Raw genomic sequence first — 26,592 nt, forward strand, 5'->3', positions numbered from 1 at the left:
GAGGGCGGTGGGCCGCCCTAGGGCAGGCCCGCTGGACTCTCGCCCCTGGGGCTCTTCTTGCCAGCGCCTAGGTCTTCCTCCAGCCTCCAGAGTGAAGCTCCAGTTCCCTGCAGGACTTTTTTCTTTTTTTTAAGATTTTAATTTATTTATTCATGAGAGACACACAGAGAGAGGCAGAGACACAGGCAGAAGGAGAAGCAGGTTCTATACAGGGAGCCCAATGGGGACTCGATGCCAGGTCTCCAGGATCACACCCTGGGCTGAAGGCAGGTGCTCAACCACTGAGCCACCCAAGTGTCCCCCCGTCTGCCCTTTGAGCCCCCCCAGATCTGTCCTTCCCACCCTCCTTGGAAGAAACCTCCCTTTCTGTGTCTCTGTGGCCCCCTAGGAACCCAGAACACACAGCTGTCCTCACGCTGCTCCCCTGCCTATCCCAGCCCTGGGGCAGCGACCCTCCTCCCCCCTCTCCCCTCCTCCACTTCCAGACTTCCCTGTTCTGGAATTATTTCCATTCATACTCTCCACCCCTTCTAGCTTAGGAGCCCTTGACAGGCATGAGCGTAACTCCTCGTTACACCCGGATCGCCTCTGAGAGCGAAACGGGGTACTAGTAATAATTTTATCAGGATAACAGGCATAACCAGGGATTGTCCCAGACAGAGCAGGATGTCTGGTGACCTTAAAATTAGCCCCATCGTACATATTCTTAAATTCTTCTCAGCGCCTGGGCCTTATAAACAGGAGTTGATAAAGTGAACTGCTGGGAACTAAACTAGCTCTTGAGGGAGGTTTAGGAAGATTAATCTGGCCGTGCTGTGTAGGGGAGACGAGAGCTAGAATAATAACAGCCCACAGTTATGAATAGAAATAAGTAAGTGACATGCTGCTTTTATTTCGTTCTCTATAGAAATGCAAATGCAGCCCAAGGACTGATGTAAGGTTGAAACAGGCCTTGCATGAGAAATGCGGTTTGCATAGTTTAATACAATTTAATATCTACTCATGGCCAGCTAAGCATCTGTCTCTAATTCCCAGCCACGGTCCTTTCAAAGTCACTGCCTTTGGATGGAAGTTTCTCAGAGAGAATGAGCCTGCATCCAATGCCTGGAAAGCAACAGCATTTGGCCACCAAGTTTTCCCCTCTCTCCCCACCAAGCAGCCTTTCCTGTTTTGTTTTTAGCTGCAGGGCAAGGACAATGGACAAGTCAATCAGTGCAGATTACCCTGCACCAGGAGGAGAGACACCTGACAGCCATACCCTTCACGGAGTCCACAGGCACAAAGGCACAGGGTAATCGGGGCTGCATGGGGAATGCGATTCTCATCAACCCTTGGGGTCGCCTCATTGTTTTTGCTCTATTTTCCAGAAAGTCTTTAGAGGGGGAGAGAGGGTGTGGAGGAAGGCACGGTCTTGCCTATTAGCAGATACTTAAATGCGGTCATCCCCCTCCCCCCATGGGCCCAGTGTCCGGGATCAGCTCCTGCAAAGAAGCCATCAGACGGGGCACAATCAGCGACTCTGGGTTTTTCCGTCCTGCTGCACATGCAACCTGCCTTCCCCCGCTGGAAAGGCTTGTTTTTCCACCAGGGCATGCCCCAGGTATGGAAAAAAAGCCCACTTCTGGTTTGCTCTCATTTGTACCCACCCGCTGTGAGCTAAAAATGCATGGAGCAGAGGCCAAGATAGTTTTCCTAGTGCAACTAGTACATTTGCCAAGTCTGCTATATAAGGACTTAGATCAGTGATGACTAGTTAATTAAGGAATCTTGAGAAGTGGGATTATTTATTTATTCCTTTCACTGAGCAGTTTAAAGACTTTCATTTGAACTATATTCCCTCACCTGAAACGCCTTGCAGTAACGGGTATCCCATTTTCAGGATTATAAAGCACTAGTGTCTGCAGCAGGTTCAAGGGATAGGACTTGAGTACCCCAGGGGACAAAGCAAATGCTGCAGAGGTTAAGGGAGTTGCCCAAGGTCACCTGAAGTCCAGCTGGGAAGACTGGGAACGCGGTGCCCCTGGGGACCCTGCCAGCCCTGTGACTTTCTCAGAGAGGCCCGGTTGCCCTTTCCCCCAAGCCCAAGCTCAAAGTCATGTCGTGAACAACCACTTCAAGGTGGAGTAGGCCATCCCCACCACACGGGCACATTATACACTTAAGTGGCCCATCACTGGAGGGTGGTTTAAGCTGAGGTGGGAGTGTGGGGTGTTGGGAGGCACAGGTTGCTTTTTTTTTTTTTAAGATTTTATTTATTTATTCATGAGACACAGAGAGGCAGAGACACAGGCAGAGGGAGAAGCAGGCTCCATGCAGGGAGCCCAACGCGGGACTCGATCCCAGGTCTTCAGGACGCCCTGGGCCTGGGCAGGTGCTCAACTGCTGAGCCACCCAGGCTGCCCTATAGGTTGCTTTTCAACAAAAACCAGTCACACGGTGGAAATCCTTTAACCATGGGCAGAAGCCAGTGGTGTGATGCCAATGCCCCTTCGATACACAGAGATCCTCATCCATACGCCTCTGTCTTTGTCCTGCTGTGCCCCCATTTCAGAATCTCTGCTTCTTCCTCCTACAGAATTCTTACTTGGCTTTCAAAACTCGGCTTAGGGAACTTGTAGCCTCAATTTCCTCGACTGTAAAATAGGGGTCATAGTACCTCTACTTCAGTTGTGAGGATTAAAAAGTAAATGTGTAGAAAAGCACAGTGCCAAGCATGTAGACATGCTCAGGAAACATTAGCTGTCACCACCAGCAAGTTGTGTGGCTCTGTGATCCCAAGCTCAATGTGAGACTTGTCTGGGACAAGAACTTCTTGACAAGAACTCAATGTGAGACTTCTGTCTGGGACAGAACTGAAGATATATATAAAAGTGATCACATGGGGATCCACATGCATCTCCCCAGCTGCAACCGGTTATCCCTGCTGCCCCATTAGGCTCTGAGCTCCTCCAGGGAGGGGTCTGTAGGTTGCCGTCTTATCCCCAGGGACTGGGATAGGGCCTGGCACATGCCAGGCGCTCAGTAAACCTCCTGCACTATTTGAATCGTGACTAATTCCAGAATGCTCTGTAAGCCCTCCTCCCATGGGTCGTGCATGTATGTGCCGTGTCTTCCCTATGAAGGATTCAGAAGGAGAGAACAGGATGTTCTCTATGCTACACAGAAATATTCTCAAGCAAAGATTCTACATTATTCATTTGCAGTTTGACATTTTATGACCTTCATTTTCTCTGAGCGCTTTCTACAGATGCTCATGTTTTTACTAAAACTGTTAGAGGACAATGTTCTTAAGGCCAAGGGTTTAAACACAAAGTGGAAAATTAAAGCAGATCCATGTGGCCTCAGGAAAAAGGAAGAAAAAAAAAAGGCAGGAAGACCAAAAAGAAATCAGGTGACATATGGATCTATGGCCCAAATTGTAGCCTGTTAGCATAAACTATCAATGTACTGGGGAGGGGGGGAGACACCATACCTTCCTTTTTTTTTTTTTTAAACGATTTTATTTATTTATACATGCAAGACGCAGAGAGAAAGACATAGAGGCAGAGACACAGGCAGAGGGAGAAGCAGGCTCCATGCAGGGAGCCCGATGTGGGACTTGATCCGGGTCTCCAGGATCACACCCTGGGCTGAAGGCAGGTGCTCAACCGCTGAGCCACCCAGGGATCCCAACACCATACCTTCCAATGGCCAACAGAGTATGAACAATATTCAATAAAATCAAATTCGAGTAAAGGCCCTCCTAATTAAGTTCTTCACTTTTGGTCTATGGAGAGTCCTGTGTCTGGGACAGAACTGAAGATATATTAAAAGTGATCACATGGGGATCCCTGGGTGGCGCAGCGGTTTGGCGCCTGCCTTTGGCCCAGGGCGCGATGCTGGAGACCCAGGATGGAGTCCCACGTCGGGCTCCCTGCATGGAGCCTGCTTCTCCCTCTGCCTGTGTCTCTGCCTCTCTCTCTCTCTCTCTCTCTGTGACTATCATTAAAAAAAAAAAAGTGATCACTTTTTACCTACAGTGTTAATTATTCGAAAGGGATTAGCATTAAGGAAATTTAGATATTAGGACACCTGGTGCCAGCAAGGTAAGGGCCATGTCCTAAGGGCTTAGATTGAAACTTTGAATCCAATTACCAAGGCTGGTTTCTGGCACCTTAGACCTGACAGCAGGAGCCCACAGTCAGCCTACACGCAGGGGAGAAAAGACTTCAGCATCGCTGGCATTCAGAACTCTGGATCTACCGCCCGGCTTTGACTCCACGCCCCTGCTACATGGCATGTGGTCTCAAAGCTGACATCTTCTCATCAATGAAATGGGAATAAAAACATCCGCCTTTGAGGATGAGTGTGAACGATGACAGGCCGATCCTCATCAGTGCTCAGCACAGTGACCCTGCAATCACACTGACCCCACCTGAGACCCTTGGCTGGCCCCCATCCCCCCATCTGTGGAGCAGAGGAAGATTAAAGAACAGTACTGATGACGTGTGTCTCTTTGATGGGGTCTGCAGCTGCCTCAGAGCTGTAGCCACTTAAGCCAACTCCTTGACACCTGTGGGCCTTCTGAAGGGCACAAGGCCAGGAAGGCCTGGCCGGGCCTGCAGGGTTCTGCAGCCAGTCCAGAAAGTGGCTCAGCTCCTCTGAGGCCCTCACTCCACCTACTCCTTCCTTCCTCTTTATCTCTCCCTTTGTCTTGCTAAATATAGACTTGGTAATTAAAATACTGATTGAAGTTTGGAACTGCAGCTGCCATTCTAGTGGTCCTCCCTGCGACCCTACCTCCTGCACACTTTCCTGTTCTCTCACTGGCGATAATGTCACATGTTCTCTTCTTGATACCCTCATCCAGCCAGGATGAAGGTGGGACAGCCCAGACTACCACTGAAAGCAGTGACTGAATATGGAACCTGCCCCTGAGGGCAGGGGACACCCTCGGAGCAGCAGGGAGGCCTCAAGCACAGGAACCATAAGTCTGATGGAGGAGAGCACCCAGCTTGAGCGGGCTCGTCCTCACTCTTGGGACACCAATGAAACAATGACAAATGACAACCGCTTAAAAACTTCCAGATTCAACTCTGTGTCATTACAAGGCCCTTGCGCCCCTGGGGTGTTGCATAGGGATAACTTTCCTGACAGAGGACACCTTTGAAGTTAAACCTGACTGTGTCCTGGTAATACTGGGGCCAGAGGAACAAAGCCATCACTAGGAGTTTTCTCTGTCCTCCTTGAAGAGTGCTGTTCACTCTTCGAAACCGCCACCACCCCAAGCATAGCACCATCCATCCCTGTGTGCATCTAACCTGTTCCACTTAAGGAGTTTAAGTCAGGTGGTTGATGAAATAGAATTTTTGTCCTCCCTTTACTAGGCTTACATTCTTTTTTTTTAAATGGTTACCCTAGTAAAAAAAAAAAAAAAAAAAAAAAAGCCTGGTATATAGTAATTATTCTCTCTCTGTCCTACATCAGTGCTCACCCGGGCCATGGACCAAGGGCCTGGCCAGACGAGCTCACACAGCATGATCCAGAGACCCTGGCTTGTTCTCCATGGCGATAAGCAGTACAGTCCTTCAGCTGCAAAGGGCCAGGAGGCTTATGTTCAAGGTCAGCCCTGAACAGAAGTGCTGGAAAGACTATGTCCCCCACTTTCTTTTTTTTTTTTTTTTAAGATTTTATTTATTTATTCATGAAGGGGGCAGGGAGCAGAGACACAGGCAGAGGGAGAAGCAGGCTCCATGCTGGGAGCCTGATGTGGGACTTGATCCTGGAACTCCAGGATCACTCCCCGGGCCAAAGACAGGTGCTAAACTGCTGAGGCACCCAGGGATCCCACCCCACTTTCTTTCTAAAGAAGCCCAAGAGATTTAGGAGGAGGATATCTTAAAGAGTGGTCCATCCTGCTAAGGAGGCCTTAGTGGTAACAACCCAATTGTCCCTAAGGTTCCCAGAAGGTGAAGAGGTACATGTATCACAGAACATAGATCTTCAAAAGCTTAGAGAGAAGATGACAATGCATCACATAACCAGAGGCCTCCTTAGAAAGCGGGTAGAGGGATCCCTGGGTGGCGCAGCGGTTTGGCGCTTGCCTTTGGCCCAGGGCGCGATCCTGGAGACCCGGGATCGAGTCCCACATCGGGCTTCCTGTGCATGGAGCCTGCTTCTCCCTCTGCCTGTGTCTCTGCCTCTCTCTCTCTCTCACTGTGTGACTATCATAAATAAATAAAAATTTTAAAAAAATTTAAAAAAAAAAAAAGAAAAGAAAGCGGGTAGAGCTACAGTGCTGCCTCTGAGCAAGGATGTACCAGTCTCAACAGGTGGGCAATTTTGTTCTCCAGGGGAGGCGAGGCAACGTCTGGAGATATTTTGGGTTGTCACAACTGAAGGAACATCTTTCTTGCATCTAGTGAATAGACACCAGGGAGGCTGTGCGTGGGGCAGTCTCACAAGAAAGATTTGTCTGACCCTGAATCCCGACAGTGACAAAGCTAAGAAACTCTAGGCTCAATAAATCAGGCTTGGATAGATATAGTGGCCATGCATGACATTAAAAGGAAAACATGTCGAGAAGAAGCATGTCTGGGTGCCCGGTATGAAGCACAAGGCTATCATCCGTCATAACAACAGCAAACCATGACAATAACACAGAGTATTAACGATGGCTCAGACAACATCCTAAACTTTTCACACACAAGTCATGAAATCTTCTAAAATAACGTATGCGATGGGTACTATTATCATCCCTATTTTACAGATGATAAAACTGAGACACAGCACCTGCCCAAGGTCCAGAATTAAGTAAGCAGCAGATATCAACGAGGCTGCCTGGCTTCAGAGTGCAACTTCACATAGCAAGCCTTTGATAAGTGTTTGATGAGTTAATAGGGAAAAAATGAACTTGACCATAAACAAAAACATGCACCAGATATATAAAATTAGGAACAAAGAGAATAAAATTAGGAACAAAAGGACATTGACTTCTCTATTTCTCCAAACTAACCAAGGGGTGAGCGTCCTGTGGGTGGGAAAGGAAGCCAGTTGTCATGTAAGGGATTCCACTTGCCAAATTCCGAGAAGAAGGTGGACCAATGACATACACGCAAGGATGTGACTGAAGACTCTACAGATCGTCCCTGACTTACAGTTTTTCAACTTTACAACAGTGGGAAAGGGACATGCATTCAGGAAAAACTGTATTTTGAATTTTGAACTTGGATCTTTTCCTGGGCTAGTGACACGTGGCACAGTCCTCTCTCAAGATGCTGGACAGGGGCGGTGGCAGCTCGCAGTTGGCCTCAAGGTCATGAGGACAGTCAATACACTTACCACCATTCTGTCCCCCGACAACCACTCCGTTTTTCACTTTCAGTATAGTATTCAATAAATTACAGGAGATATTCAACATTTTAAGATTTTACTTATTTATTTGACACAGAGAGAGAGAGAGCATGCCAAGGGGAGGGGGCAGAGGGAGAGGGAGCTCAGTCCCCCAAAGTAGGACTCGATCCCAGGACCCTGGGATCCTGACCTGAGCTGCAGGCTGACGTTTAACCACTGAGCCACTGAAGCGCCCTATTCAACACTTTCTTATAAATGGGCTTTGTGTTAGATGGTTTTGCCCAAATATGAGCATTTGGCACACTTGAAGGTGGACGAGGCTAAGCTATTACTTTCGGTAGGTTAGGGGTATTAAGTGCATTTTCGACTTAAGATGGGCTTATTGGAATGTAACCCCATTGTAAGTTCAGGAAGATCTGTACTACAAGTCATTTTCTTTTCCAAAGACCAAGATTTGTGGCCAAAGTGATAAGTTATTCTGTCTGTCAAAACTTTGTTTTAACTGTAATCTGGCCTGGAAACATAACATAATGGGGAATTTAGAAGTTATTTTAAAAACACCTTTTTATGGCTTGGGTTTTGTGTGTATAAGTGTAGGAGGGAATGGAAATTTCACGAAAAAAAATCAAAGTACATAGAAAACTCATTTTTCTTAGGACCATCAATAGTCCCAAAACCACTTTGTCAGGGTCAAAACACACATGCAGACACACACAAATCTATTCTGTATAACTGCTTGTTTCTAGTAAGATCACATTTGTGATATGGGTATTATTAGAGTTTGTTTAGACAATAACAAATTTATAAGGTATTTGTTTTTAGATACTAGTACAAATGGAACTAGAAATTTCCAAAGGAAAGAATTTATAAACTTGGATTGTGTGTGTTTCGGTGAAGGAGAAAAAATACTTAGAACATAAGAAATATTCACAATAACATTCACAACATAGAAAACAAAGGGTTTTTTTTGCCCCTGCTATCAGGGGTAAATACCAAAAGAGTGATTTAAAGAAATCAGGCCAGGGGGTGTTATAGGGAAGGAACACTCAAACCCACTGGATAGCCTTTTGCCATTAAAAATGTGGGGTAGATAGGGCGCCTGGGTGGCTCAGTGGTTGAGCGTTTGCCTTCAGCTCAGGGCGTGATCCCAGGGTCCTTGGATCGAGTCCCACATCAGGCTCCCTGCATGGAGCCTGCTTCTCCCTCTGCCTGTGTCTCTGCCTCTCTCTGTGTCTCTCACGGATAAATAAATAAAATCTTTTTTTTTTTTTAAAAAGAGTGATGAAAAATGTGGGGTGGTTGCCTCAGTTTCCCCAACTTATATTACCCCCAGCATCTGCTTCCTTGGACGATCCCTCAGCATCTTCACAAACTTCTACAAATAGGGTATGCGACCCAAGTTTTTCTAGGTCTTTCATGTTTCATTCCTTGACTTGGCAATTTTCCTCAAGCTAACAATTCCTTTCAAATCCAGAGATAGAGGGATCTGAAACAGGCAAGGTTTCACAAACGTGGCTGAAGGCAAGGGCCACCATGCTGGGGAGGAGGACAGCTAGGGCTTCCTCCTAGTCTTCCTGGCACCAGACTGGGAGGATGAAAAACCAATTCGAGTTGAGTCAGCCAAGGACGGAGAAGACAAAGAGGTCCCCAAAGGCCCACGGTCAAGGAAGTCAGCCAGCACTGCCCAACATCAATGCCAGGTTCCAGGTGGAGTCCTTTACTCTGAGTTCCACTTCATGTCACAGGTAATCAACATCCTCAGAAAAAAAAAATCAGAGATCTGATGGGAATCCTGACCCTAAACATGAAGAGGCTAAGAGGCCAGGACGGCCCCATCGTGCCCAAACTAAAACCTTGAAGAGGCGCTCTTTCTGCTACGTTGCAAAGGCCTTTCCAAGCTCCAAGTCTTAAGCTCGCAGCTCCATTTGTCACAGAAGCGAATCAGATTTTTCTGCCCCTGGATTTGAATCCAAGAGATTTGGCACAGCATGAACCAGTGAATACTGACATTTTTTTCGGTCCTTAATAAGGTCTTTTTACTTTAATTTCTTCATTTTTCATGAGTGAGAATACTCTTAATTTTGCAGAAGCACTCAGTTATATTTATGCCCTTAGAAACAGAAGGCCTGACAAATACCAGCTGGGAACAACACAGTGCCTGCTTTAGAGCCAGCTTCCAATTCTAGAAGGGTTCTCGCTGGGCACTCACGAATGGGAGTATGCCCTATGCTGTTCTTTGAAGAGCATCTTTGTTTCCTGCTTGCTCTCAAAGGACAGTCGCACACTGCTCCAAAGACTCCCGCCACCACTTCCACATGGGCAGTTTGATGCACTATGTGGTCGCCTTCTTTTTCTTCCTCCTTTTTTAAGGTATAGATATATAAAGCGCAGGGACATCTGCATGGCTTAGTGGTTGAGCGTCTGCCTTCGGCTCAGGCCATGATCCCGGGGTCCTGGGATTGAGTCCCGCTTCGGGCTCCCTGCATGGAGCCTGTTTCTCCCTCGGCCTGTGTCTCTGCCTCCCTCTGTGTCTCTCATGAATAATACAATCTTTAAAAAAAGATATATAAAGTACGTAAAGTAGGCTTACTGTATATAGATGACTTTGATTACTTTTAAGCCGTCAATCACCACCAACTCGGTCAAGATTTAGACTATTTCCAACCTCCTGGAAGGTTTCTTTGTGCCCCTCACTGGTCAATCTCACCGCCCTCTGTTGGTATCCATTACTCCGATTTTCTTTTCACCACAAATCAATTTTGCCTTCTCTTGAATAAATATAAATGGAATCGTACCGTAGATGCTTTTGTGGCTGGCATCATATGCTCGTTAAGAAAAATTGATCAGTGAGTTCAGTGTGGGAATCACATGAAACTCATTTAGTTGTCTAATGGTTTATTTCCAACAGCCTTGCGAGGTATAACTGACACACAATAAATTAGACATATTTGAAGTGTCCACCTTGATGAGATTATTGATACATACTCACCATGAAACCATCACCATCATATCATCACTCCAAAAGTTTCTTTGGACCCCTCGGCGACCCTCCCTTCCTCTCAATCCCTTATCCTCTCAAACACTGATATGACTTCTGTTGTTACAGATCAGTTTACATCTTCTGGAAGCTTATATGAACGCAATAGCACAGTATGTCCACTTTTTTCTATAGGTTCTTTCACTCAGCATACTTATAATGAGGTTCATCCATGTTCCAGCATGTGCCAATAGCTCCTACGTTTTTATTGTGCAGCAGTATTTCTTAGTACGGATAAACTAAGGTTTGTTTATTCATTCATCTGTTGATGGACATTTGGGTTCTTTCCAGTTTATGGCATATAAAGCTACTATGAACATTCGTGGACAAATCTATGTATGGAGAAAAATTTCCTTTTCTCTTGAGTAAATATTGGACCCTACGGTAGGTACGCAGATAACTATTTAAGAAACTGCCAAACTCTTTTCCAAAGTCATCTACCACTGTTCATTCCCATTAAGAGTATATGAGGAAACCAGGTCCTCCACATTCCCATCAGGCCTTGGGATGATCAATCTTTTTCACTTTAGCCACTCTACTGGGTGTGGAGTCATATCTCACTGTGGTTTCAATTTGCCAATTTGTATTTCCCTAATGACTAAAGATGTTGAGCATCTTTTCATGAGCTTACTTCTCCCACATGAACTCTGTTCATGAGTGCTATCAATATTAGAAGGGCATACCAAAATCTCTTAACTATACTCATGGATTCGTCTGTTTCTTCTTGTAGTTACATCAGATTTGCTTCAGTAATTTGAAGCTCTATTATTAGGTGCATAAATGTTTAGGATTATTATGTCCTCTTGATAAATTGACTCCTTTTCTTAAGAAAGGACCCTCTTTATCCTTGGCAATATTTTTTTGCTCCAAAATCTACTTTATCTCATGGTAACAAGGTCCGTCCAGGTATCTTTTGACTAGTGTTAATACGGCCTATCTTTTTCCATCCTTTTAACCTATGTGTGTCTTTATGTTTAAATGTGCTTCTTGTGGACAGTACACAGTTGTGTGTCTTGTTTTATATCCAATCATCAATCTCTGCCTTTGAGCTGTTTTTGTGAATATTAATATAATCATATTTAAGTCTACCAACTTGCTGTTTATTTTCTAGTTGTCCCATCTGTTCTTTGATTCCTTTTTCTTTTTCTATCTTCTTTTGAATTATTTGAAAATAATAATAACAAATTCTATTGTTTCTCTTTTTTTGACTGGCAGCTAAAGTATTCTGTTTTGTTACTTTAATGGTTGTTTTAGGGTTTATAGTAGACATCTTTAACTCATCAGTCTGCCTTCAAGTAATATGATACAATTTTAATGTATTATAAGAACCTTATAATCCTGGATTTCCATTTATCCTCTTCTGGTATTAACACTTTACTTATACATACACTCTCTGACTCATTATTTTTTTTTATTTAAAGAGTCAACCTTCAAAAAATATTTAAATAATTTTTTAAACCATACATATTTATTCAAATTCTGGATGGGCCTCTCTTGGGGCACCTGGATGGCTCAGTCGGTTAAGCATCCAACTATTGATTTTGGCTCAGGTCATGATTTCAGGGTCTGAGATCAAGCCCCACATGGGGCTCCACACTCAGTGAAGAGTCTGCCTCTCTCTCTCCCCTCCCTTCTCCCCCTTTTGTGTGTGCATTCTCTCTCTCTAAAATAAATAAATCTTTGGGACACTTGGGTCACTCAGTGGTTGAGCATCTGCCTTTGGCTCAGGGGATGATCCCGGGGTCCTAGGATTGAGTCCCACGTTGGGCTTCCCCAAAGAAAGCCTACTTCTCCCTTTGCCTGTGTCTCTGCCTCTCTCTGTGTGTCTCTCGTGAATAAATACATTTTTTTAAAAATCTAAAAAATAAAATAAATCTTTAAAACTTTATATAATTATCTATGTACTTATCATTTCTAGTGCACTGAATTCCTTTGTGGAGATCAAATATCACCTGATACCATTTTCGTTCTACCTAAAGAACTTCTTGTAACCATTCTAGTGGTGCACACGTTAGTACAGCATCTGTATTTCTGGGGGAAAAAATGTCTTTACCTTTATTTTTGAAAGATATTTTTTCTAAGTGGAGAATTCTAGATTGACAGTTTTATTCTTTCAGTGCTTTAAAGATGTTGTTTCCCTTACAGGAGTGGCAGGAGGTAAGGAATCTGCTGTCTCTTGATCTTTGTTTCTATGTGTATAACATGTCTCTAAGGGCTTTTGTTTTTTTTTTTTTTTTTTTTTTTTTTTTAGCATTGTCATTCCTGAGCGTGTATCTATTGAAATGCCTATTATTTATTATTTTTTTTATATAAATTAATTTTTATTGGTGTTCAATTTACCAACATACAGAATAACACCCAGTGCTCATCCCGTCAAGTGTACCCCTCAGTGCCCGTCACCCATTCACCCCCACCCCCCACCCTCCTCCCCCTCCACCACCCCTAGTTCATTTCCCAGAGTTAGAAGTCTTTATGTTCTGTCTCCCTTTCTGATATTTCTCACACATTTCTTCTCCCTTCCCTTATATTCCCTTTCGCTATTATTCATATTCCCCAAATGAATGAGAACATACACTGTTTGTCCTTCTCCGGTTACTGTGGCCAAGTTCAAAAAGGGTGTTGCCTGAATTCTTCTCTGGGATTTTGATGGAATCTTGTCTCACATTTAGATCTTTCATCCATTTTGAGTTTATCTTTGTGTATGGTGCATGAGAGTGGTCCAGTTTCATTCTTCTGCATGTGGATGTCCAATTTTCCCAGCACCATTTATTGAAGAGACTGTCTTTCTTCTAGTGGATCGTCTTTCCTCCTTTATTGTATATTAGTTGAGCATAAAGTTCAGGGTCCACTTCTGGGTTCTCTGTTCTGTTCCATTGATCTATATGTCTGTTTTTGTGCCAGTACCACACTGTCTTGATGAACACAGCTTTGTAGTACAACCTGAAATCTGGCATTGTGATGCCCCCAGATATGGTTTTCTTTTTTTAAAATTCCCCTGGCTGTTTGGGGTCTTTTCTGATTCCACACAAATCTTAAAATAATTTGTTCTAAGTCTCTGAAGAAAGTCCATGGTATTTTGATAGGGATTGCATTATACGTGTAAATTGCCCTGGGTAACATTGACATTTTCACAATATTAATTCTGCCAATCCATGAGCATGGAATATTTTTCCATCTCTTTGTGTCTTCCTCAATTTCTTTCAGAAGTGTTCTGTAGTTTTTAGGGTATATTTTGAGAACCATTTGAATGGTAAATGGTTCTCCAACCTTTTATTTTCAGGTTGTAGGTGTCCTTCTGTCTAAAATGAGTCTCTTGTAGACAGCAAATAGATGGGTCCTGTTTTTTTATCCAGTCTGAAACTCTGCGCCTTTTGATGGGGTCATTAAGCCCATTCACGTTCAGAGTTACTAGAACTTCTTCTTAAAGGGGAGTTTTAAGAGTCCCCCTTAAAATTTCTTGCAGAGCTGGTTTGGAGGTCACATATTCTTTCAGTTCCTGCCTGTCTTGGAAGCTCTTTATCTCTCCTTCCATTTTGAATGAGAGCCTTGCTGGATAAAGTATTCTTGGTTGCATGTTCTTCTCATTTAGGACCCTGAATATATCCTGCCAGCCCTTTCTGGCCTGCCAGGTCTCTGTGGAGAGGTCTGCTGTTACCCTAATATTCCTCCCCATGAAAGTCAGGGACTTCTTGTCTCTTGCTGCTTTAAGGATCTTCTCTTTATCTTTGGAATTTGCAAGCTTCACTATTAGATGTCGAGGTGTTGAACGGTTTTTATTGATTTTAGGGGGGGATCTCTCTATTTCCTGGATCTGAATGCCTGTTTCCCTTCCCAGATTGGGAAAGTTTTCAGCTAGGATTTGTTCAAATACATATTCTGGCCCTCTGGCCCTTTCGGCGCCCTCGGGAACCCCAATTAAACGTAGGTTTTTCTTCCTCAGACTGTCATTTATTTGCCTTAATCTGTCTTCATGGTCCCTTAATTGTCTGTCTCTTTTTTCCTCAGTTTCCCTCTTTGCCATCAACTTGTCTTCTATGTCACTCACTCGTTCTTCCACCACGTTAACCCTCGTCGTTAGGACTTCTAGTTTGGATTGCATCTCATTCAATTGATTTTTAATTTCTGCCTGATTGGATCTAAATTCTGCAGTCATGAAGTCTCGTGAGGCCTTAATGCTTTTTTCTAGAGCCACCAGTAGCTGTATGATGGTGCTTCTGAATTGGCTTTCTGACATTGAAGTGTAATCCAGATTTTGTAACTCTGTGGGAGAGAGGGCTGTTTCTGATTCTTTCTTTTGAAGTGAGGTTTTCCTTCTAGTCATTTTGCTCAGTGCAGAGTGGCCAAAAACAAGTTGTATTGGAACACGGGGGAGTATCACTGGTCCCTCTAGCTGGTCTTCTGGGGGAGGGGCCTGTTGCGCTGATTCTCAGGTGTTAGCACTTGGGGGAGCTGCTCTGCCCCTGCCTGCTGCAGGGCTCAGCGGGGGTTGTTTACCCCGTGGGACCCAGGGAGGAACAGCAGCAGTTGCTATGGCAACTCTGGAAGCCTGGATTCAGCCTCCGCAGGAACTACGGGGCTCGGGGCTCTCGGCTCTCCGTCCGCAGGGCCTGGAGGCTCCGGGGCGGGGCCGCTGATGTGCTCAGCTCGGGGCAGGAGCGTCCTTGCTGTCCTGGGCCCTCCCGGCCTCTGCCTGTCCCAGGGGGAGGCCGGATCCTGGGCTGTGTCCCGGCGCCCTGTGCTCCGGGGCCTGCGCTGTGGGATTCGCGCTCCCGCCCCGCAGCCCCCTCCCTGGAGCCGCTCCCGAGCCCCTCCGAGCTGCTCCGGTCGGTCCCGCCGTGCGCGCTGCAGCCCTTAGGGAGCTCGGAGCACTCTCCCGGGGCGCAGGTGTCTGTTAGTGTCCCCGGGAGCCCGAGGGCATCCCCGCCCTCCTGGGTCCTGCTCCACCTCCCTGCGAGCCCCTTTCCGCCCGCCCGGGAAGGTTGGTGCAGCTCCTGCTCCTCCGGGACGGGACGGGGCTCTCCTGTCCTGGGGACACTCGCCCCGGCCTCAGCCCGGCTCCTCGCGGGGTCCCTCCCCCTCGGAGGCCTTTTGTTCCTTTATTTCTTTTTCCCCGTCTTCCTACCTTGATAGAAGCGCGGACTCTTCTCACTGTAGCATTCCAGCTGGTCTCTCTTTACATCTCAGGCTGAATTCGTAGATTTTCAGGATGGTTTGAAGGTTATCTAGGTAACTTGGTGGGGACAGGTGATTTGGGGACCCTGCTCTTCCGCCATCTTGCCCCTCCCTATTCTCTAAGGGCTTTTGAATGTTTTCTCTTTATTACTAGTTTTGAACAACTTGATTATGGTGTGACTTGGTGCTATTCATGTTTCTAGTGCTTGGGGTTCATTGATATTCCTAAGTTCATATTTTTCATCAAATTTGAAACATTTTCTAATCTTTTAAAAAATTTTTAAAAATTTATTCATTAGAGACACACAGAGAGAGAGAAAGAGAGAGAGAGAGAGAGAAGCAGAGACATAAGCAGAGGGAGAAGCAGGCTCCATGCAGGGAGCCCAGTGTGGGACTTGATCCTGGGTCTCCAGGACTATGGCCTGAGCCGAAGGCAGATATCCAATCGCTGAGCCACCCAGGTGTCCCAACATTTTCTAATTAAAAAAAATATATATTTTATGTCACTCCCTCCCACCTCTTCTCCTTTATTATTCTAATTACATGCATGTAAGCCCACTTGAAGTTGTCCCAGGGCTCATGGGTGTTCTGTGTATTTTTAAAAATTGTTTCTCATTCTGTGTTTTGTTTCAGAAAGTTTCTAGTGTTACAGCTTCAAGTTCATTTTTATCTTTTCTTCTACACTGTCAGATCTGCCATTAATCCCATCCAGCGTATTTTTCATTTCAGACTTTGTCATTTTCAACTTGATAAATTCGATAAGGATTTTTAATATCTTCCATGGTTCTATTTCACTTCATGAATCTGTGAAATACTATCTCAATATCCTTTTAATGTTTTTATTAGCTTTTAATACTTTTTTTTTTCAAATTCTAAAATCTGGGTCAGTTCTGAGTTGGTTTCCATTGATTGTTGTCCTCTTTATGAAGAACAGGGGTATTCTTCTGCTCCTGTGAGTTCCTAGTAATCATTGACCAAATGTCAGGCATCTTGAATTGTACCTTTCTGAGTGCTAGATATTTTTATGTTCCTATATTCATGAACTTTGTGCTAGAATTTAAGTTACTTAGCAATGGTTTGATCCTTTCCTGTAGTACTTTTATGATTTGTTAGTTAGGTCCAGAGTAACGCACACTCTAGGGTCAATTATCCCCCCCAGGACCATGGCAAGAGTTTCCTGAATATTCTCTCCAGTGTCCCTTGGATTGTGAGCTTTTAGAGTCTGGCTGCTAGGAGGAATCACTATTTCTGGTGCTGCATGAGTGCTGGATAGTGTTCCTTTCAATTCTTTCATAGTTCTTTCTCAATCTTGGGCTGTTGCATCACAGGCATGTGCTCATCAGTCCTGTGCTGCATCCTGATGAGAATCCATGTGGTTCTCCTGTATCTTCTCTCAGTGTTGCTCAACTCTCTGATACTCTGTCCTGCAGAGTCTTGCCACCATGGTGTCATTGGACTCTCAAGCTCCTCAAATCAAGGAGTCCAACAGGCTCTGCTTGGGTTCCCATTTCCACTTCACTCCAAGGGTAGGAAACTTTCTCAAGCTGGGAAAATTTTAGGTTTTAACTCATTTGCTTCCCATCTCTGAGAAACCATTGTCTTATGCTGACCAATATCTATAGTTTGAAAACCATTGCTTCATATATGTTGTCTGGTCATGTTTGATTTGGGTTGTTTTGGGGAGCAGGTAGGAAAACTAGTCCCTGTTGCTCTTTCTTGGATGGTTTGCTCTTGTTCTAGACGGGAGGGTAAATCCACTCCATTTTGGCTGGAATCAGTTTATTTTTTAATTTTGTTTAGTGTTATCTTGTATCCATTCTATTGTTGATAGACTTTTGCATTATTTCCAATTTTGAGTAGTTGTAAATGACACTGCTTAGAACATTTTTATGCATATTTTGGTGGATACATGCACCCATATTCCCTTGGGCAAATACTTAGGAGTACAATAGTCAGGTCACTGAATAGGCATATGTTTAGCTTTAAGAGATGCTGCCAAACAGTTTCCAGAGGGGTCCACTATTTTAGACTCCCAACATCAATGAACAGAAATTCCAGTTGCCTCACATCCTCATCAGCACTTGGTACTGTTGGTGTTTTTCATTTGAAGCTATTCTGGTAGTATCTCATTTTAATTTGTATTTCCCTAAGGACTAATGATTTTGATTGAGCACCTCTTCATATGCTTATTGGTCATAAGAATACCCTCTTATGTGAACTGTGTATTCAAGTCTTTGGTCCATTTTCAAACTGGAATGCTTAAATTTCTTAATGATCAGCAGGGTTTTTTTTAAATATGTATTCTCAACATTAATCTTTGGTCAAATGTATTATTGTGCATATTCTCACTGTTTATGGCTTATCTTTCCACTCTTTTCCTAATGATATGTTTTGATAAGCAAAAGTTATTGATTTCAATGTAGTCTAATTCTTTTGATGTCTTGTTTAAGAAATTCCTCCCCACCTCAAATCATGAAGATAGTTTCATATATTTTCATCTAAAAGCATTACAGTTTTTTTCTTCCTTCTTCTTGAATATAGCAGCAATGATCTGAGAACTTTTATGTAGCCTAAAAACTTCTTTTTGCCCTTCTATTGGCCTTCTGTTCAATATCCAACTGTATGACACTGCAACAGGCAATTTGAAATCATTGGCTGCACATCCTACTGTACTAATCGTACAGGGCTGTACACCCGTGACAAGGTCCCCTGCTGTTCACATTGTGACTTGTTAATCAGTTAGCAAAACAAATATTTTTCTTCACCCTTACTTCATTCTGTAGTGTCTCCATTCTTTTTGTTTGAGTGTTTCTATAAATAACAGTTGAAGAGCACTTTTCTTTGGCTGGGGGCCCAAGGAGTGAGTTTTTATTTCCTTCTTCTAGTTTTGCATTGTTTTCTAAATTCTTTGTAATACATGTGCTACTTTTAATTTAAAAGTAAACTTTAAAAAAACATTATGCAGTTGTGTTTAAAGTCTACATGTTTTTTCATTTGTAGGAATAAAATATGACATTTCACAGCTCTTTCCTAAACAGCTTGTGTTGACCATATACATTAGGACCTATCAAAGCAACCTGCGTAGTCAATGTCCATTGAGCAGACATAGTAGAATAGTTTTATTAATGTAAAAGCTTTCTACCATCTACATAGTTTTGTTATTAATAACAGATGGTTTTTATTAAAGTCTTGGTCAAGTTTATTTTCCTGGTCCCAGTTTTAGCTTATCTGCAAATGAAGCCACAGAAAGTTTTAAAAATATAATCATTTGCCAAGTGTCACTGAAAACAACCAAGAACGAGGTTGAGCCATCCCTTGTAATCATGTCCTTGTTGCAGGAGAAGAGGAAGACATCTGCAGAGAAATATCTGAAAAGAGCTACTCACACTCTGCACCACAGTCTCCTTTTCCTGCACCAGGGACGAGTTATACAGAGATGCATCCAGTCACCAAAACTGCATTTAGAAAAGCATGGTTTACTTGACAGCATTTACAAATTATGTCTTTTCCTCAGAATAACTTACACTGCAGAAATGCTTCCATATGCTAAAGTTGGACATGCTATTGTAATGAAAAAGAAAAAGAGGCGACTTTTGGTGGATAGTTTTCATATACAACTAAACAGCAATATGCACAAATTAGTAATGCCGTCCCTTAAGAATTTACCATAAATGGTTTTCTAATTCTTTCTCCTGCTCTCTGCTACAAATTGGGAATGGATTTTGTCAGGAAACAATAGGTCAGCAGGAATTCAATTATGATTTATCGAAGCAATGAGACCAATTTGATAGCAATCATAATTCTATGTTTTAATGAAAAAAAATAGACTTCTTAAATCATTTGTGTTCCTTAAAGTTCCAGGAGGAAACACGTCCAAGTTTAAATTCCAAAACACATATACTTGCAGTTAACTCCTCTCTATCAGACATCACAGTGGTGGTCTCCAAACTGTGGGTCACGGGCCAAATCCAGCCAACCACCTGTTTTTGTAAATAAAGTTTTACTGGAATACAATCATGCACATTCATTTACCTATTGTCTAGGGCTGCCTTTGTGCTACAAAAGCACAGTTGAGTAGTTATAACAGAAACTTTGTAGCCCAGAAAGCCTAAAATATTCACAGCTGGTCCTTTTTTAGAAAAAACAAAAACAAAAACAAAAAAACAAAAGATCTCTAACCTCTGTTTTAGCAAATACCTATTTCTTATGTTGCAGAAATAAATGGATGCTTATGTTGCAGAAATAAATGGATGCTATCATAAAAATACTGCTGTCAGGATTTTTAGGATATTAGCAGGCAGGATGACAGCCACAGATCCACAAGGCTCTAATAAAACAGCAAGAAGAAATTCAACACCCAAGAGAGCATTGAATCCTTTTTCTATAGGGTAAATGACAATAACTCTGGCAGCCAAAATGCATATGATTATATTTGAGAACTGTCCTAAAGTGTATATTCTACAAGTAAATTAATCTATACATGATTTTGCAAAAAAAAATATAATAATCTACTGCAAAGTTCTCAACAATATTTTGAGGAGGTATCATGTGTCAAGATAGGATACTTTTTGCTCAATTTTAAAATTCAGCATTCCAGGGGTGCCTGGGTGGCTCTGTCCATTAAGTGCCTACCTTCAGCTCAGGATTCTGGGATCATGATCTCAGACGGAGCCCTGCATCAGGCTCCCTGCTCCGCAGGGAGTCTGCTTCTTCCTCTCTCTCTCCGCCCCTGCCCCGTTTGTGCTCTCTCTCAAATAAATAAATAAAATCCTTAAAAATAAGTAAACAAAATAAAATGTAACATTCCAAAGTAACTCATAAAGCCTTTTTTTTTCCATTTCTCAGAACAAATACTTTAAGAAAGATGAAGGCAATACCTATTTGTGAACCTTTTGTTCAGGCTGTATATGTCAGTCATCAGGCTAACCTGAAAAACTAAGCGAAATAGCAAAGTAAATTAATCATATGTAAAATATTTTCATCTATGATGGTCTATTTGAGCAACTAGAATGAAATACTGGAAAATTGATTCAACTATTAGGATTAATAATCCTGATACTTTTAAGCATTAATAAATAACTTAATAATGAAAAGACAGCTGTCTTAGTCTATGCCAGCGGCTATAGCAAAAATGCCATAAATAGGGTGAGGGGGCAATTATGCCAATATAAAAAATGTAAATAAATACATTTCTTTTTCACAGTTCTGGAAGCTGGGATGTCCGAGATTAAGGGACTGGCAGGTTTAGTGTCTAGGAGAGCCCATTTCCTGGTTAGTAGACAGCAGGCTCCTCACTGTATCTTCACCTAGCAGAGGGGGCCAGAGACCTCTCTGGGATCTCTTTCATAAGAGCAATAATCCCCTCATGGCCAAATCACTTCCCAAATGCCCCACCTCCAAATACCATCACATTGGGAACTAAGGTTCAACATATAAATTCAGTCTATCGGGGATCCCTGGGTGGCTCAGCGGTTTGGCGCCTGCCTTTGGCCCAGGGCGTGATCCTGGAGACCCGGGATGGAGTCCCACATCAGGCTCCCTGCATGGAGACTGCTTCTCCCTCTGTCTGCGTCTCTGCCTCTCTCTCTCTCTGTCTTTCATGAATAAATAAATAAAATCTTTAAAAAAAATTTCATTTTATCACATTCTACCCAGGCCCCCCAAAATTCATGTCCTTGTATGCAAAATATATTCATTCCATCCAAATGGCCCCCAAATTCTTAGCTGGTTCCAGCATCAACTTTAAAGGCTAGGTCCAACGTCCCATCTAAATATCACCTAAATCAGTTACGGGTGAGGCACAGGTATGATTTGTCCTGGGGCAATCTGCTCTCCAACTGTGAATCTGTGAAGTCAGACATGTTATGTGCTCCTGAAATACAATGGTAAGAAAGGCACAGGACAGGCATTCCCATACCAAATGGGAGAAGTGGAAAGGAGGAGTGACAAGTTCCAAACAAGGAGTGACAAGACCTAAGGGGGCATATTTCGTTAGACCTTAAGGCTCAAAAAGAATCCTCTTTGGCTCGATGCTCCACTCTCCAGACTCAATGTGACAGTGCTCCTGGCCTGCAGCTTTGTGGGGCAAGGTTGAGGCACCAAGGCTCCTGGCTGCCCTGCCCCCACAGCTTTTGGGCAGCCCTGTCCCCACTGTGACTTAGGGCCTGGGATCATGGCTCTTCTGGGAGGCCTCCATGCCCCTGCAGCTCGTTGAGCACCTCAGCTGGTTGCTGGAGCAGCACCTGGAGCAGCTGAGGGGAGAGTGCTGGGCGTGGAGACTGCCAAGTGAGGTGGTAGGTACATGGGGAGTCAGGCACAAGCAACCCCCTCTTCACATTCTTCCACAGTCTTGGAAAATATCTTGTGGCTTCTGTGAGCTGGCTGGCTACTCTTATTAATACCCCCCCCCATTTGCTTCGACGTGGATGGAACTGGAGGGGATTAAGCTGAATGAAGTAAGTCAATCGGAGAAGGACAACCATCATATGGTCTCACCCATATGGGGACTATAAGAAATAGTGAAAGGGATTATAAGGGAAAGTGGGGGAACTGAGTAGGAAAAATTAGAGAAGCAGACAAACCATGAGAAACTCCTAACTCTGGGAAACGAACAAAGGGTTGCAGAAGCGGAGGTGGGCGGAGGGTTGGGGTAACTGGATGACAGGCACTGAGGAGGGCATGTGATGGGCTGGGCGCTGGGTGTTATACTATATGTTGGTAAATCGAACTTCACTATAAACAAAACAGAAACAAAACAAAAATGGCCTCTGGGCCACACCCTTAGTGCTGTCTCCTGAAGACTTTCTCATTCTCTTCAATACTAATAAACTGAGAATGTTCCAGATCTTGAAGTTTTGTGCTCTCTTCCTTTCCAATGAACAATTCCAGCTTCAAGTTGTTTCTCTTTCTCACATTTTACTACAAGCAGGTGAGAGAAACCAGGCCACTCCTTCCATACTTTGCTTAGAAATTGCTTCAGCTAAATATCTCATTTCATCGCTTGCAAGCCCTACCTTCCACAAAGCACTGGGACATGAACACAATTCAGCCAAAGCTTTTTTTTGCCATTTTTTAACCAGCATGGCCTGTCCTGAAGTTTCCCACGACATGTTCTTCATTTCCGTGTGAGACTCCTTCACCGTCCACAGTCCAGCACTTTTCTGTTCAGGATCATTGTTCTCTGAGCAGACAGAGGCTTTCTCTACAGCTCTCTTCTTCCCTTTCTGAGCTCGTACCAGAAACACCTTGAGAAGTCCACTTGTGGCAACACAGGCTCCTTCTAGCACGCACCTCCACGGCCGTCTGGTCCCTGCCCGCCACCCAGTTCCAAAGCCACCTCCACCATTTTACCCATTTCTCAAAGCAGCACCCCCACTTCTCACTGCCCATTTTTGCCAGAGTCAATTTGAGCTGTTAAAAGCAAGTACCATAGACTGGGTGACTTATAAACAACAGAAATTTATTTCTCACAGTTCTGGAGGCTGGAAAACCAAGACTCCTTCTGGGTAGCAGACTTCTTCTCATCATATCTTTACAGGGCAGGCAGCAAGATCTCTCCTAACTCTAATAAGGGCACTCATCCCATTCATCAGGGCTTTCCTCCCATGACCTGAGCACCTGCCAAGTCTCCACCTGCAGATATCACCATATTGGACATTAGGTTTGAACCTATGAATTCAAGGGGAGACACAAACTTTCAATCTATAGTAGTTGTCCTCTCTGATTTCTTGAAATTATGAACGCGGATAATGCAGCAAAGTGAGAGAGATATAACTTTCCAAGTGACTCTAACAAAATGATGCTTAGACTTTGGCCAGCTTTTCTATCCATTCATCCATTCATTCATTCATCATTCATTCATTCATTCAGTTGGTCACTTCACAAGTATTTTATTGGGCACCTACACCATGCCAGGCTGTATTCCGGGAGCTGGGAAGGTGGCAGTGTCACGGAGCTGACATCCTAGTGGGGATACAGTACAATACAGGTTCCTATCTGGCCCGGAAAAACAAAGATAGAACATAAGCCACAGTCCTACAAGAAGTTAAATGGTTCAGACAAGAACCTTAAGAACTTCACAAAAAGGGTCACATCCAGGCCAATCCTTGCACATACTCTCTGGTCTGCTCCCTTCTCTCCTGGGCTTTCCCTATGAAATGCCTCTCTTGGGAAAGGTTCCAAGCCACCCTGCCACACTCAGATACAAATCCTTGACCTACCATTCCTTTCAGAAGTGTCTGCATTTCATGACATGTAGACAGGAGGGGTTCCTTGGCAGCAAAAAGGGGTTTGGAGGACCTTCTCGGAGTCATCTCATGCATCTGCTTCTAAGGAAGCGTTTATCATGCACCTGTGCTGGTGCAGGACAGTGGCTGACCTGTCTAGGTAGCAGCAAATAGCTTATTTTCTATAAACACAGAGCCCTGAAGGGAAGTATGCTTGACACTGTCCGTTTGTCCCCCCAGATACTCTGTCCACCCTTCTCCATCCAGCCCTGCTGCCTAGGAGGCTGGCCTCTGAGGACTGCACCGAGGGACTTTTGTCTTCTTTTGGTTGGGCTCAGCTAATGGGAGTCCCCAACTGGAAATGGAGGAGGAGGGGAAAGAGAGGGCCAGGTCCTTATTTCCCTGCTCCCTCCCTGCTTGGCTGCTGGTTGCCAGGGGCTACGTCCTCCTACCCAAGATCACGGCTCCCTATCAGGGCTCCTCTTGCACAGCTACAGCCTCAGCTTTACCTAGAGCTCTCTCCCTAATCATCAGTACCCGCTGCCCCAAAAGGTGCCCCTAGAGAGGGTAAAAGCTCCATGCTGGTGCTCCACCCCTCCCAGGTGGGCAGTCTCCTCACTGACCTCTCCCTCAAGGTCCCATTCTCGAGGACACAGCCAGCAACACCAGCGACGCCCTCAGATCGCACACTGACTTTGGGCACCAGCTCCAAGGTCTTAGAGGGACAGGAGGACTAGGGAACATTCTATAAAGATTAGCGATGCTTCCTCTCAAGATTAGCGGTAGTGGTGACTCCACTCCAAACAGAACCAAAGTCAGGGCAATGACTGGAGTGCCCCCGGCCCCTTGTGCAGAGAAGCGAGAAGCTTCTGAACCACCAATGGCTTACCTTTCTGTGCTCAGTGGAGGGCTGTGGGCAGACGAGCTGCAATCCAAGCAGCAGGAGGGAACCCAGGACACTGAGAAGGAAAAAGAGCAACAGGCAGGGCCGTGAGTACGGTCCAGGCAGCAGCATCCAGCCGGAGGCAGCAGCTCCACCTCATCACCAGAGGGGAGAGAACAGTCCAACCCCCGCCCTGGGATGTGACCCAGGGCAGGTGCCAAGGGCCAGCCTCAAGGCAGCACAGGGCTGAGGGCCTGGCCAAGGCATGGGGCAGATCTGGATCAAACCTTTTATCACTTACCAGCGGGGTTTCCAGGTCAGGATATTTAACCTCATGAGCCTCAGTCTCCTCCCCTGTATGACGGGGCCAAGGACGCAGCTGGCTTAGAGGTTTGGGGAGGACTGACACAGAGAAAGTGCTAGAGCATGTTTGGCCCTAGTAGAGTGGAGAAGGTCAGGCTACAAGTAGGGCTCTGAGCCTGGCCAGGGAAGCTCTCTCCTACATCCCGTGCTTCTCTTGGAGCCTTCCCTCTGCCCATTCTTGGCCTTTTAGTGTCACATATGTTCTCTATGGGCGGGATTAGCTGTGTTAAGCCCTACTGTCACCAGCCCTGATTAGGGCTTGTCATCAAATAAAGGGAAGGTGTGGAATGGGAGCCAGCTGGCCCTGACACAGCAGGGTCTGCTGGGAGAGATGAAGCTTTGGATTCAAACACATTGGGGCTAGAATCCCAGCTCCACCACTGCCATCCGGGTGATCCGGGCAAGTTAATGTCTCTGACTCTCAATGTTCTCACCTTCTGTAAGGATCACTGAAGGTTGCAGTGGTGAAAACACCCACACAGCTAATTAGTCAGAAGAGCCATAAATGTTGTCAATTAACTAAAAGGCTCAAAGTCCCTTGACCTGAAGTCATCAATGCCATTGTTTTAAGATCCCTGCAAAAACGCCCCTTGTCCTACTTGGTTGTCTTTTGGATCCTTTTTTAGGGTTTAACCCTGAGGACTGAAGACCCCCGGGTTTTCACCCTTTTTGAGGTTTCTAACACAATTGTGAGATGTGAAACACTGCTCCAGTCCAAGCAAAACTCATTGTGCGGAGGTGGACATGAGGAAACCTGTCTGAACATGGGCATTAGGGCTTGTGGAGTTAGAAAAGGCTCCCACCATCTCGGAGTATCCTAAATGTCACCCTAAGCCCCTCTTTGTATGCAAATTAGCCAGGTTTTAGCAGACCACCCAGAATGGACGAGGACAGCCTAGTCAGAGAGGGCAGTGGGATGGGAAGCCAGGTGAAGGGACCTGTGACGAGGTGCCAGATGCATCCCTTCCACTGCTGTCTTAGAGTTGAGGCTCTGAGGCCCCAAAGCTGTGGCCCAAGGGTATTACATACACACCCATTCCAAACAAGAAGGGCTGGGCTGCAGAGTTCCCCTGTCCCCACCCCCTCCACCCCCCCAGCCAAGCAAGAAGGACTATGACTTAGAGAGCTTTATGTGAGCTCTCATGTTTGGGCATATAAGGACAGGTGCCCGATTCTCCTCTGAAAAGCATCCAAAGGCCAAAACCAACCTGAGGGGTTGGGAGGGCAGAGTGGGGTGAAAGGGCTGGAGGGGGAGCAGCCTATATTTCTGGGGCTTTCAGGGACAGAAGATGCTGGCATTTCCCCGGTCAACTGTATGCAGGCACCCTGGGATGCCGGGTTTAGGTTGTCTAGAAAGGACCTCCTCAGGGGCTGCTTGCCGACGTTAGGTGATATGTGGTGGATACCCATGGGGTATGGGACTGGGGGGAAGGTCATAAAGAGATGTGCAGTGGGAGACCCCAAGTGAGGGGTAGGTTCTCCAAAGGACCAACCGAAGGGCGCCACGAGAGAGGAATACAGAACTTAGACATCTGCCAACCCAAGGTCAGCAACACCAGATCAGCAGAGGCACCAAGGCC

General features: G+C 44.9%; 1 protein-coding gene across 3 annotated transcripts in view; it reads right to left on the reverse strand.

Moving 5' to 3' along the window:
* Positions 1–26,592, reverse strand: part of THSD4 (thrombospondin type 1 domain containing 4) — a 575,779-nt gene that overhangs the window by 515,109 nt on the left and 34,078 nt on the right. For 2 of the 3 annotated variants that reach the window (XM_055320025.1, XM_055320026.1), the window contains exon 3: positions 24,656–24,725. In XM_055320025.1, the coding sequence (XP_055176000.1) occupies positions 24,656–24,725 (70 nt within the window). Of the gene's footprint in view, positions 1–24,655; positions 24,726–24,950; positions 25,001–26,592 lie in introns of those variants that run through there. The other variant, XM_055320024.1, reaches the window with a different exon arrangement.

The sequence above is a fragment of the Nyctereutes procyonoides genome, unplaced genomic scaffold (genome assembly GCF_905146905.1).
Source record: "Nyctereutes procyonoides isolate TBG_1078 unplaced genomic scaffold, NYPRO_anot_genome, whole genome shotgun sequence".
Taxonomy (NCBI): Eukaryota; Metazoa; Chordata; class Mammalia; order Carnivora; family Canidae; genus Nyctereutes; species Nyctereutes procyonoides.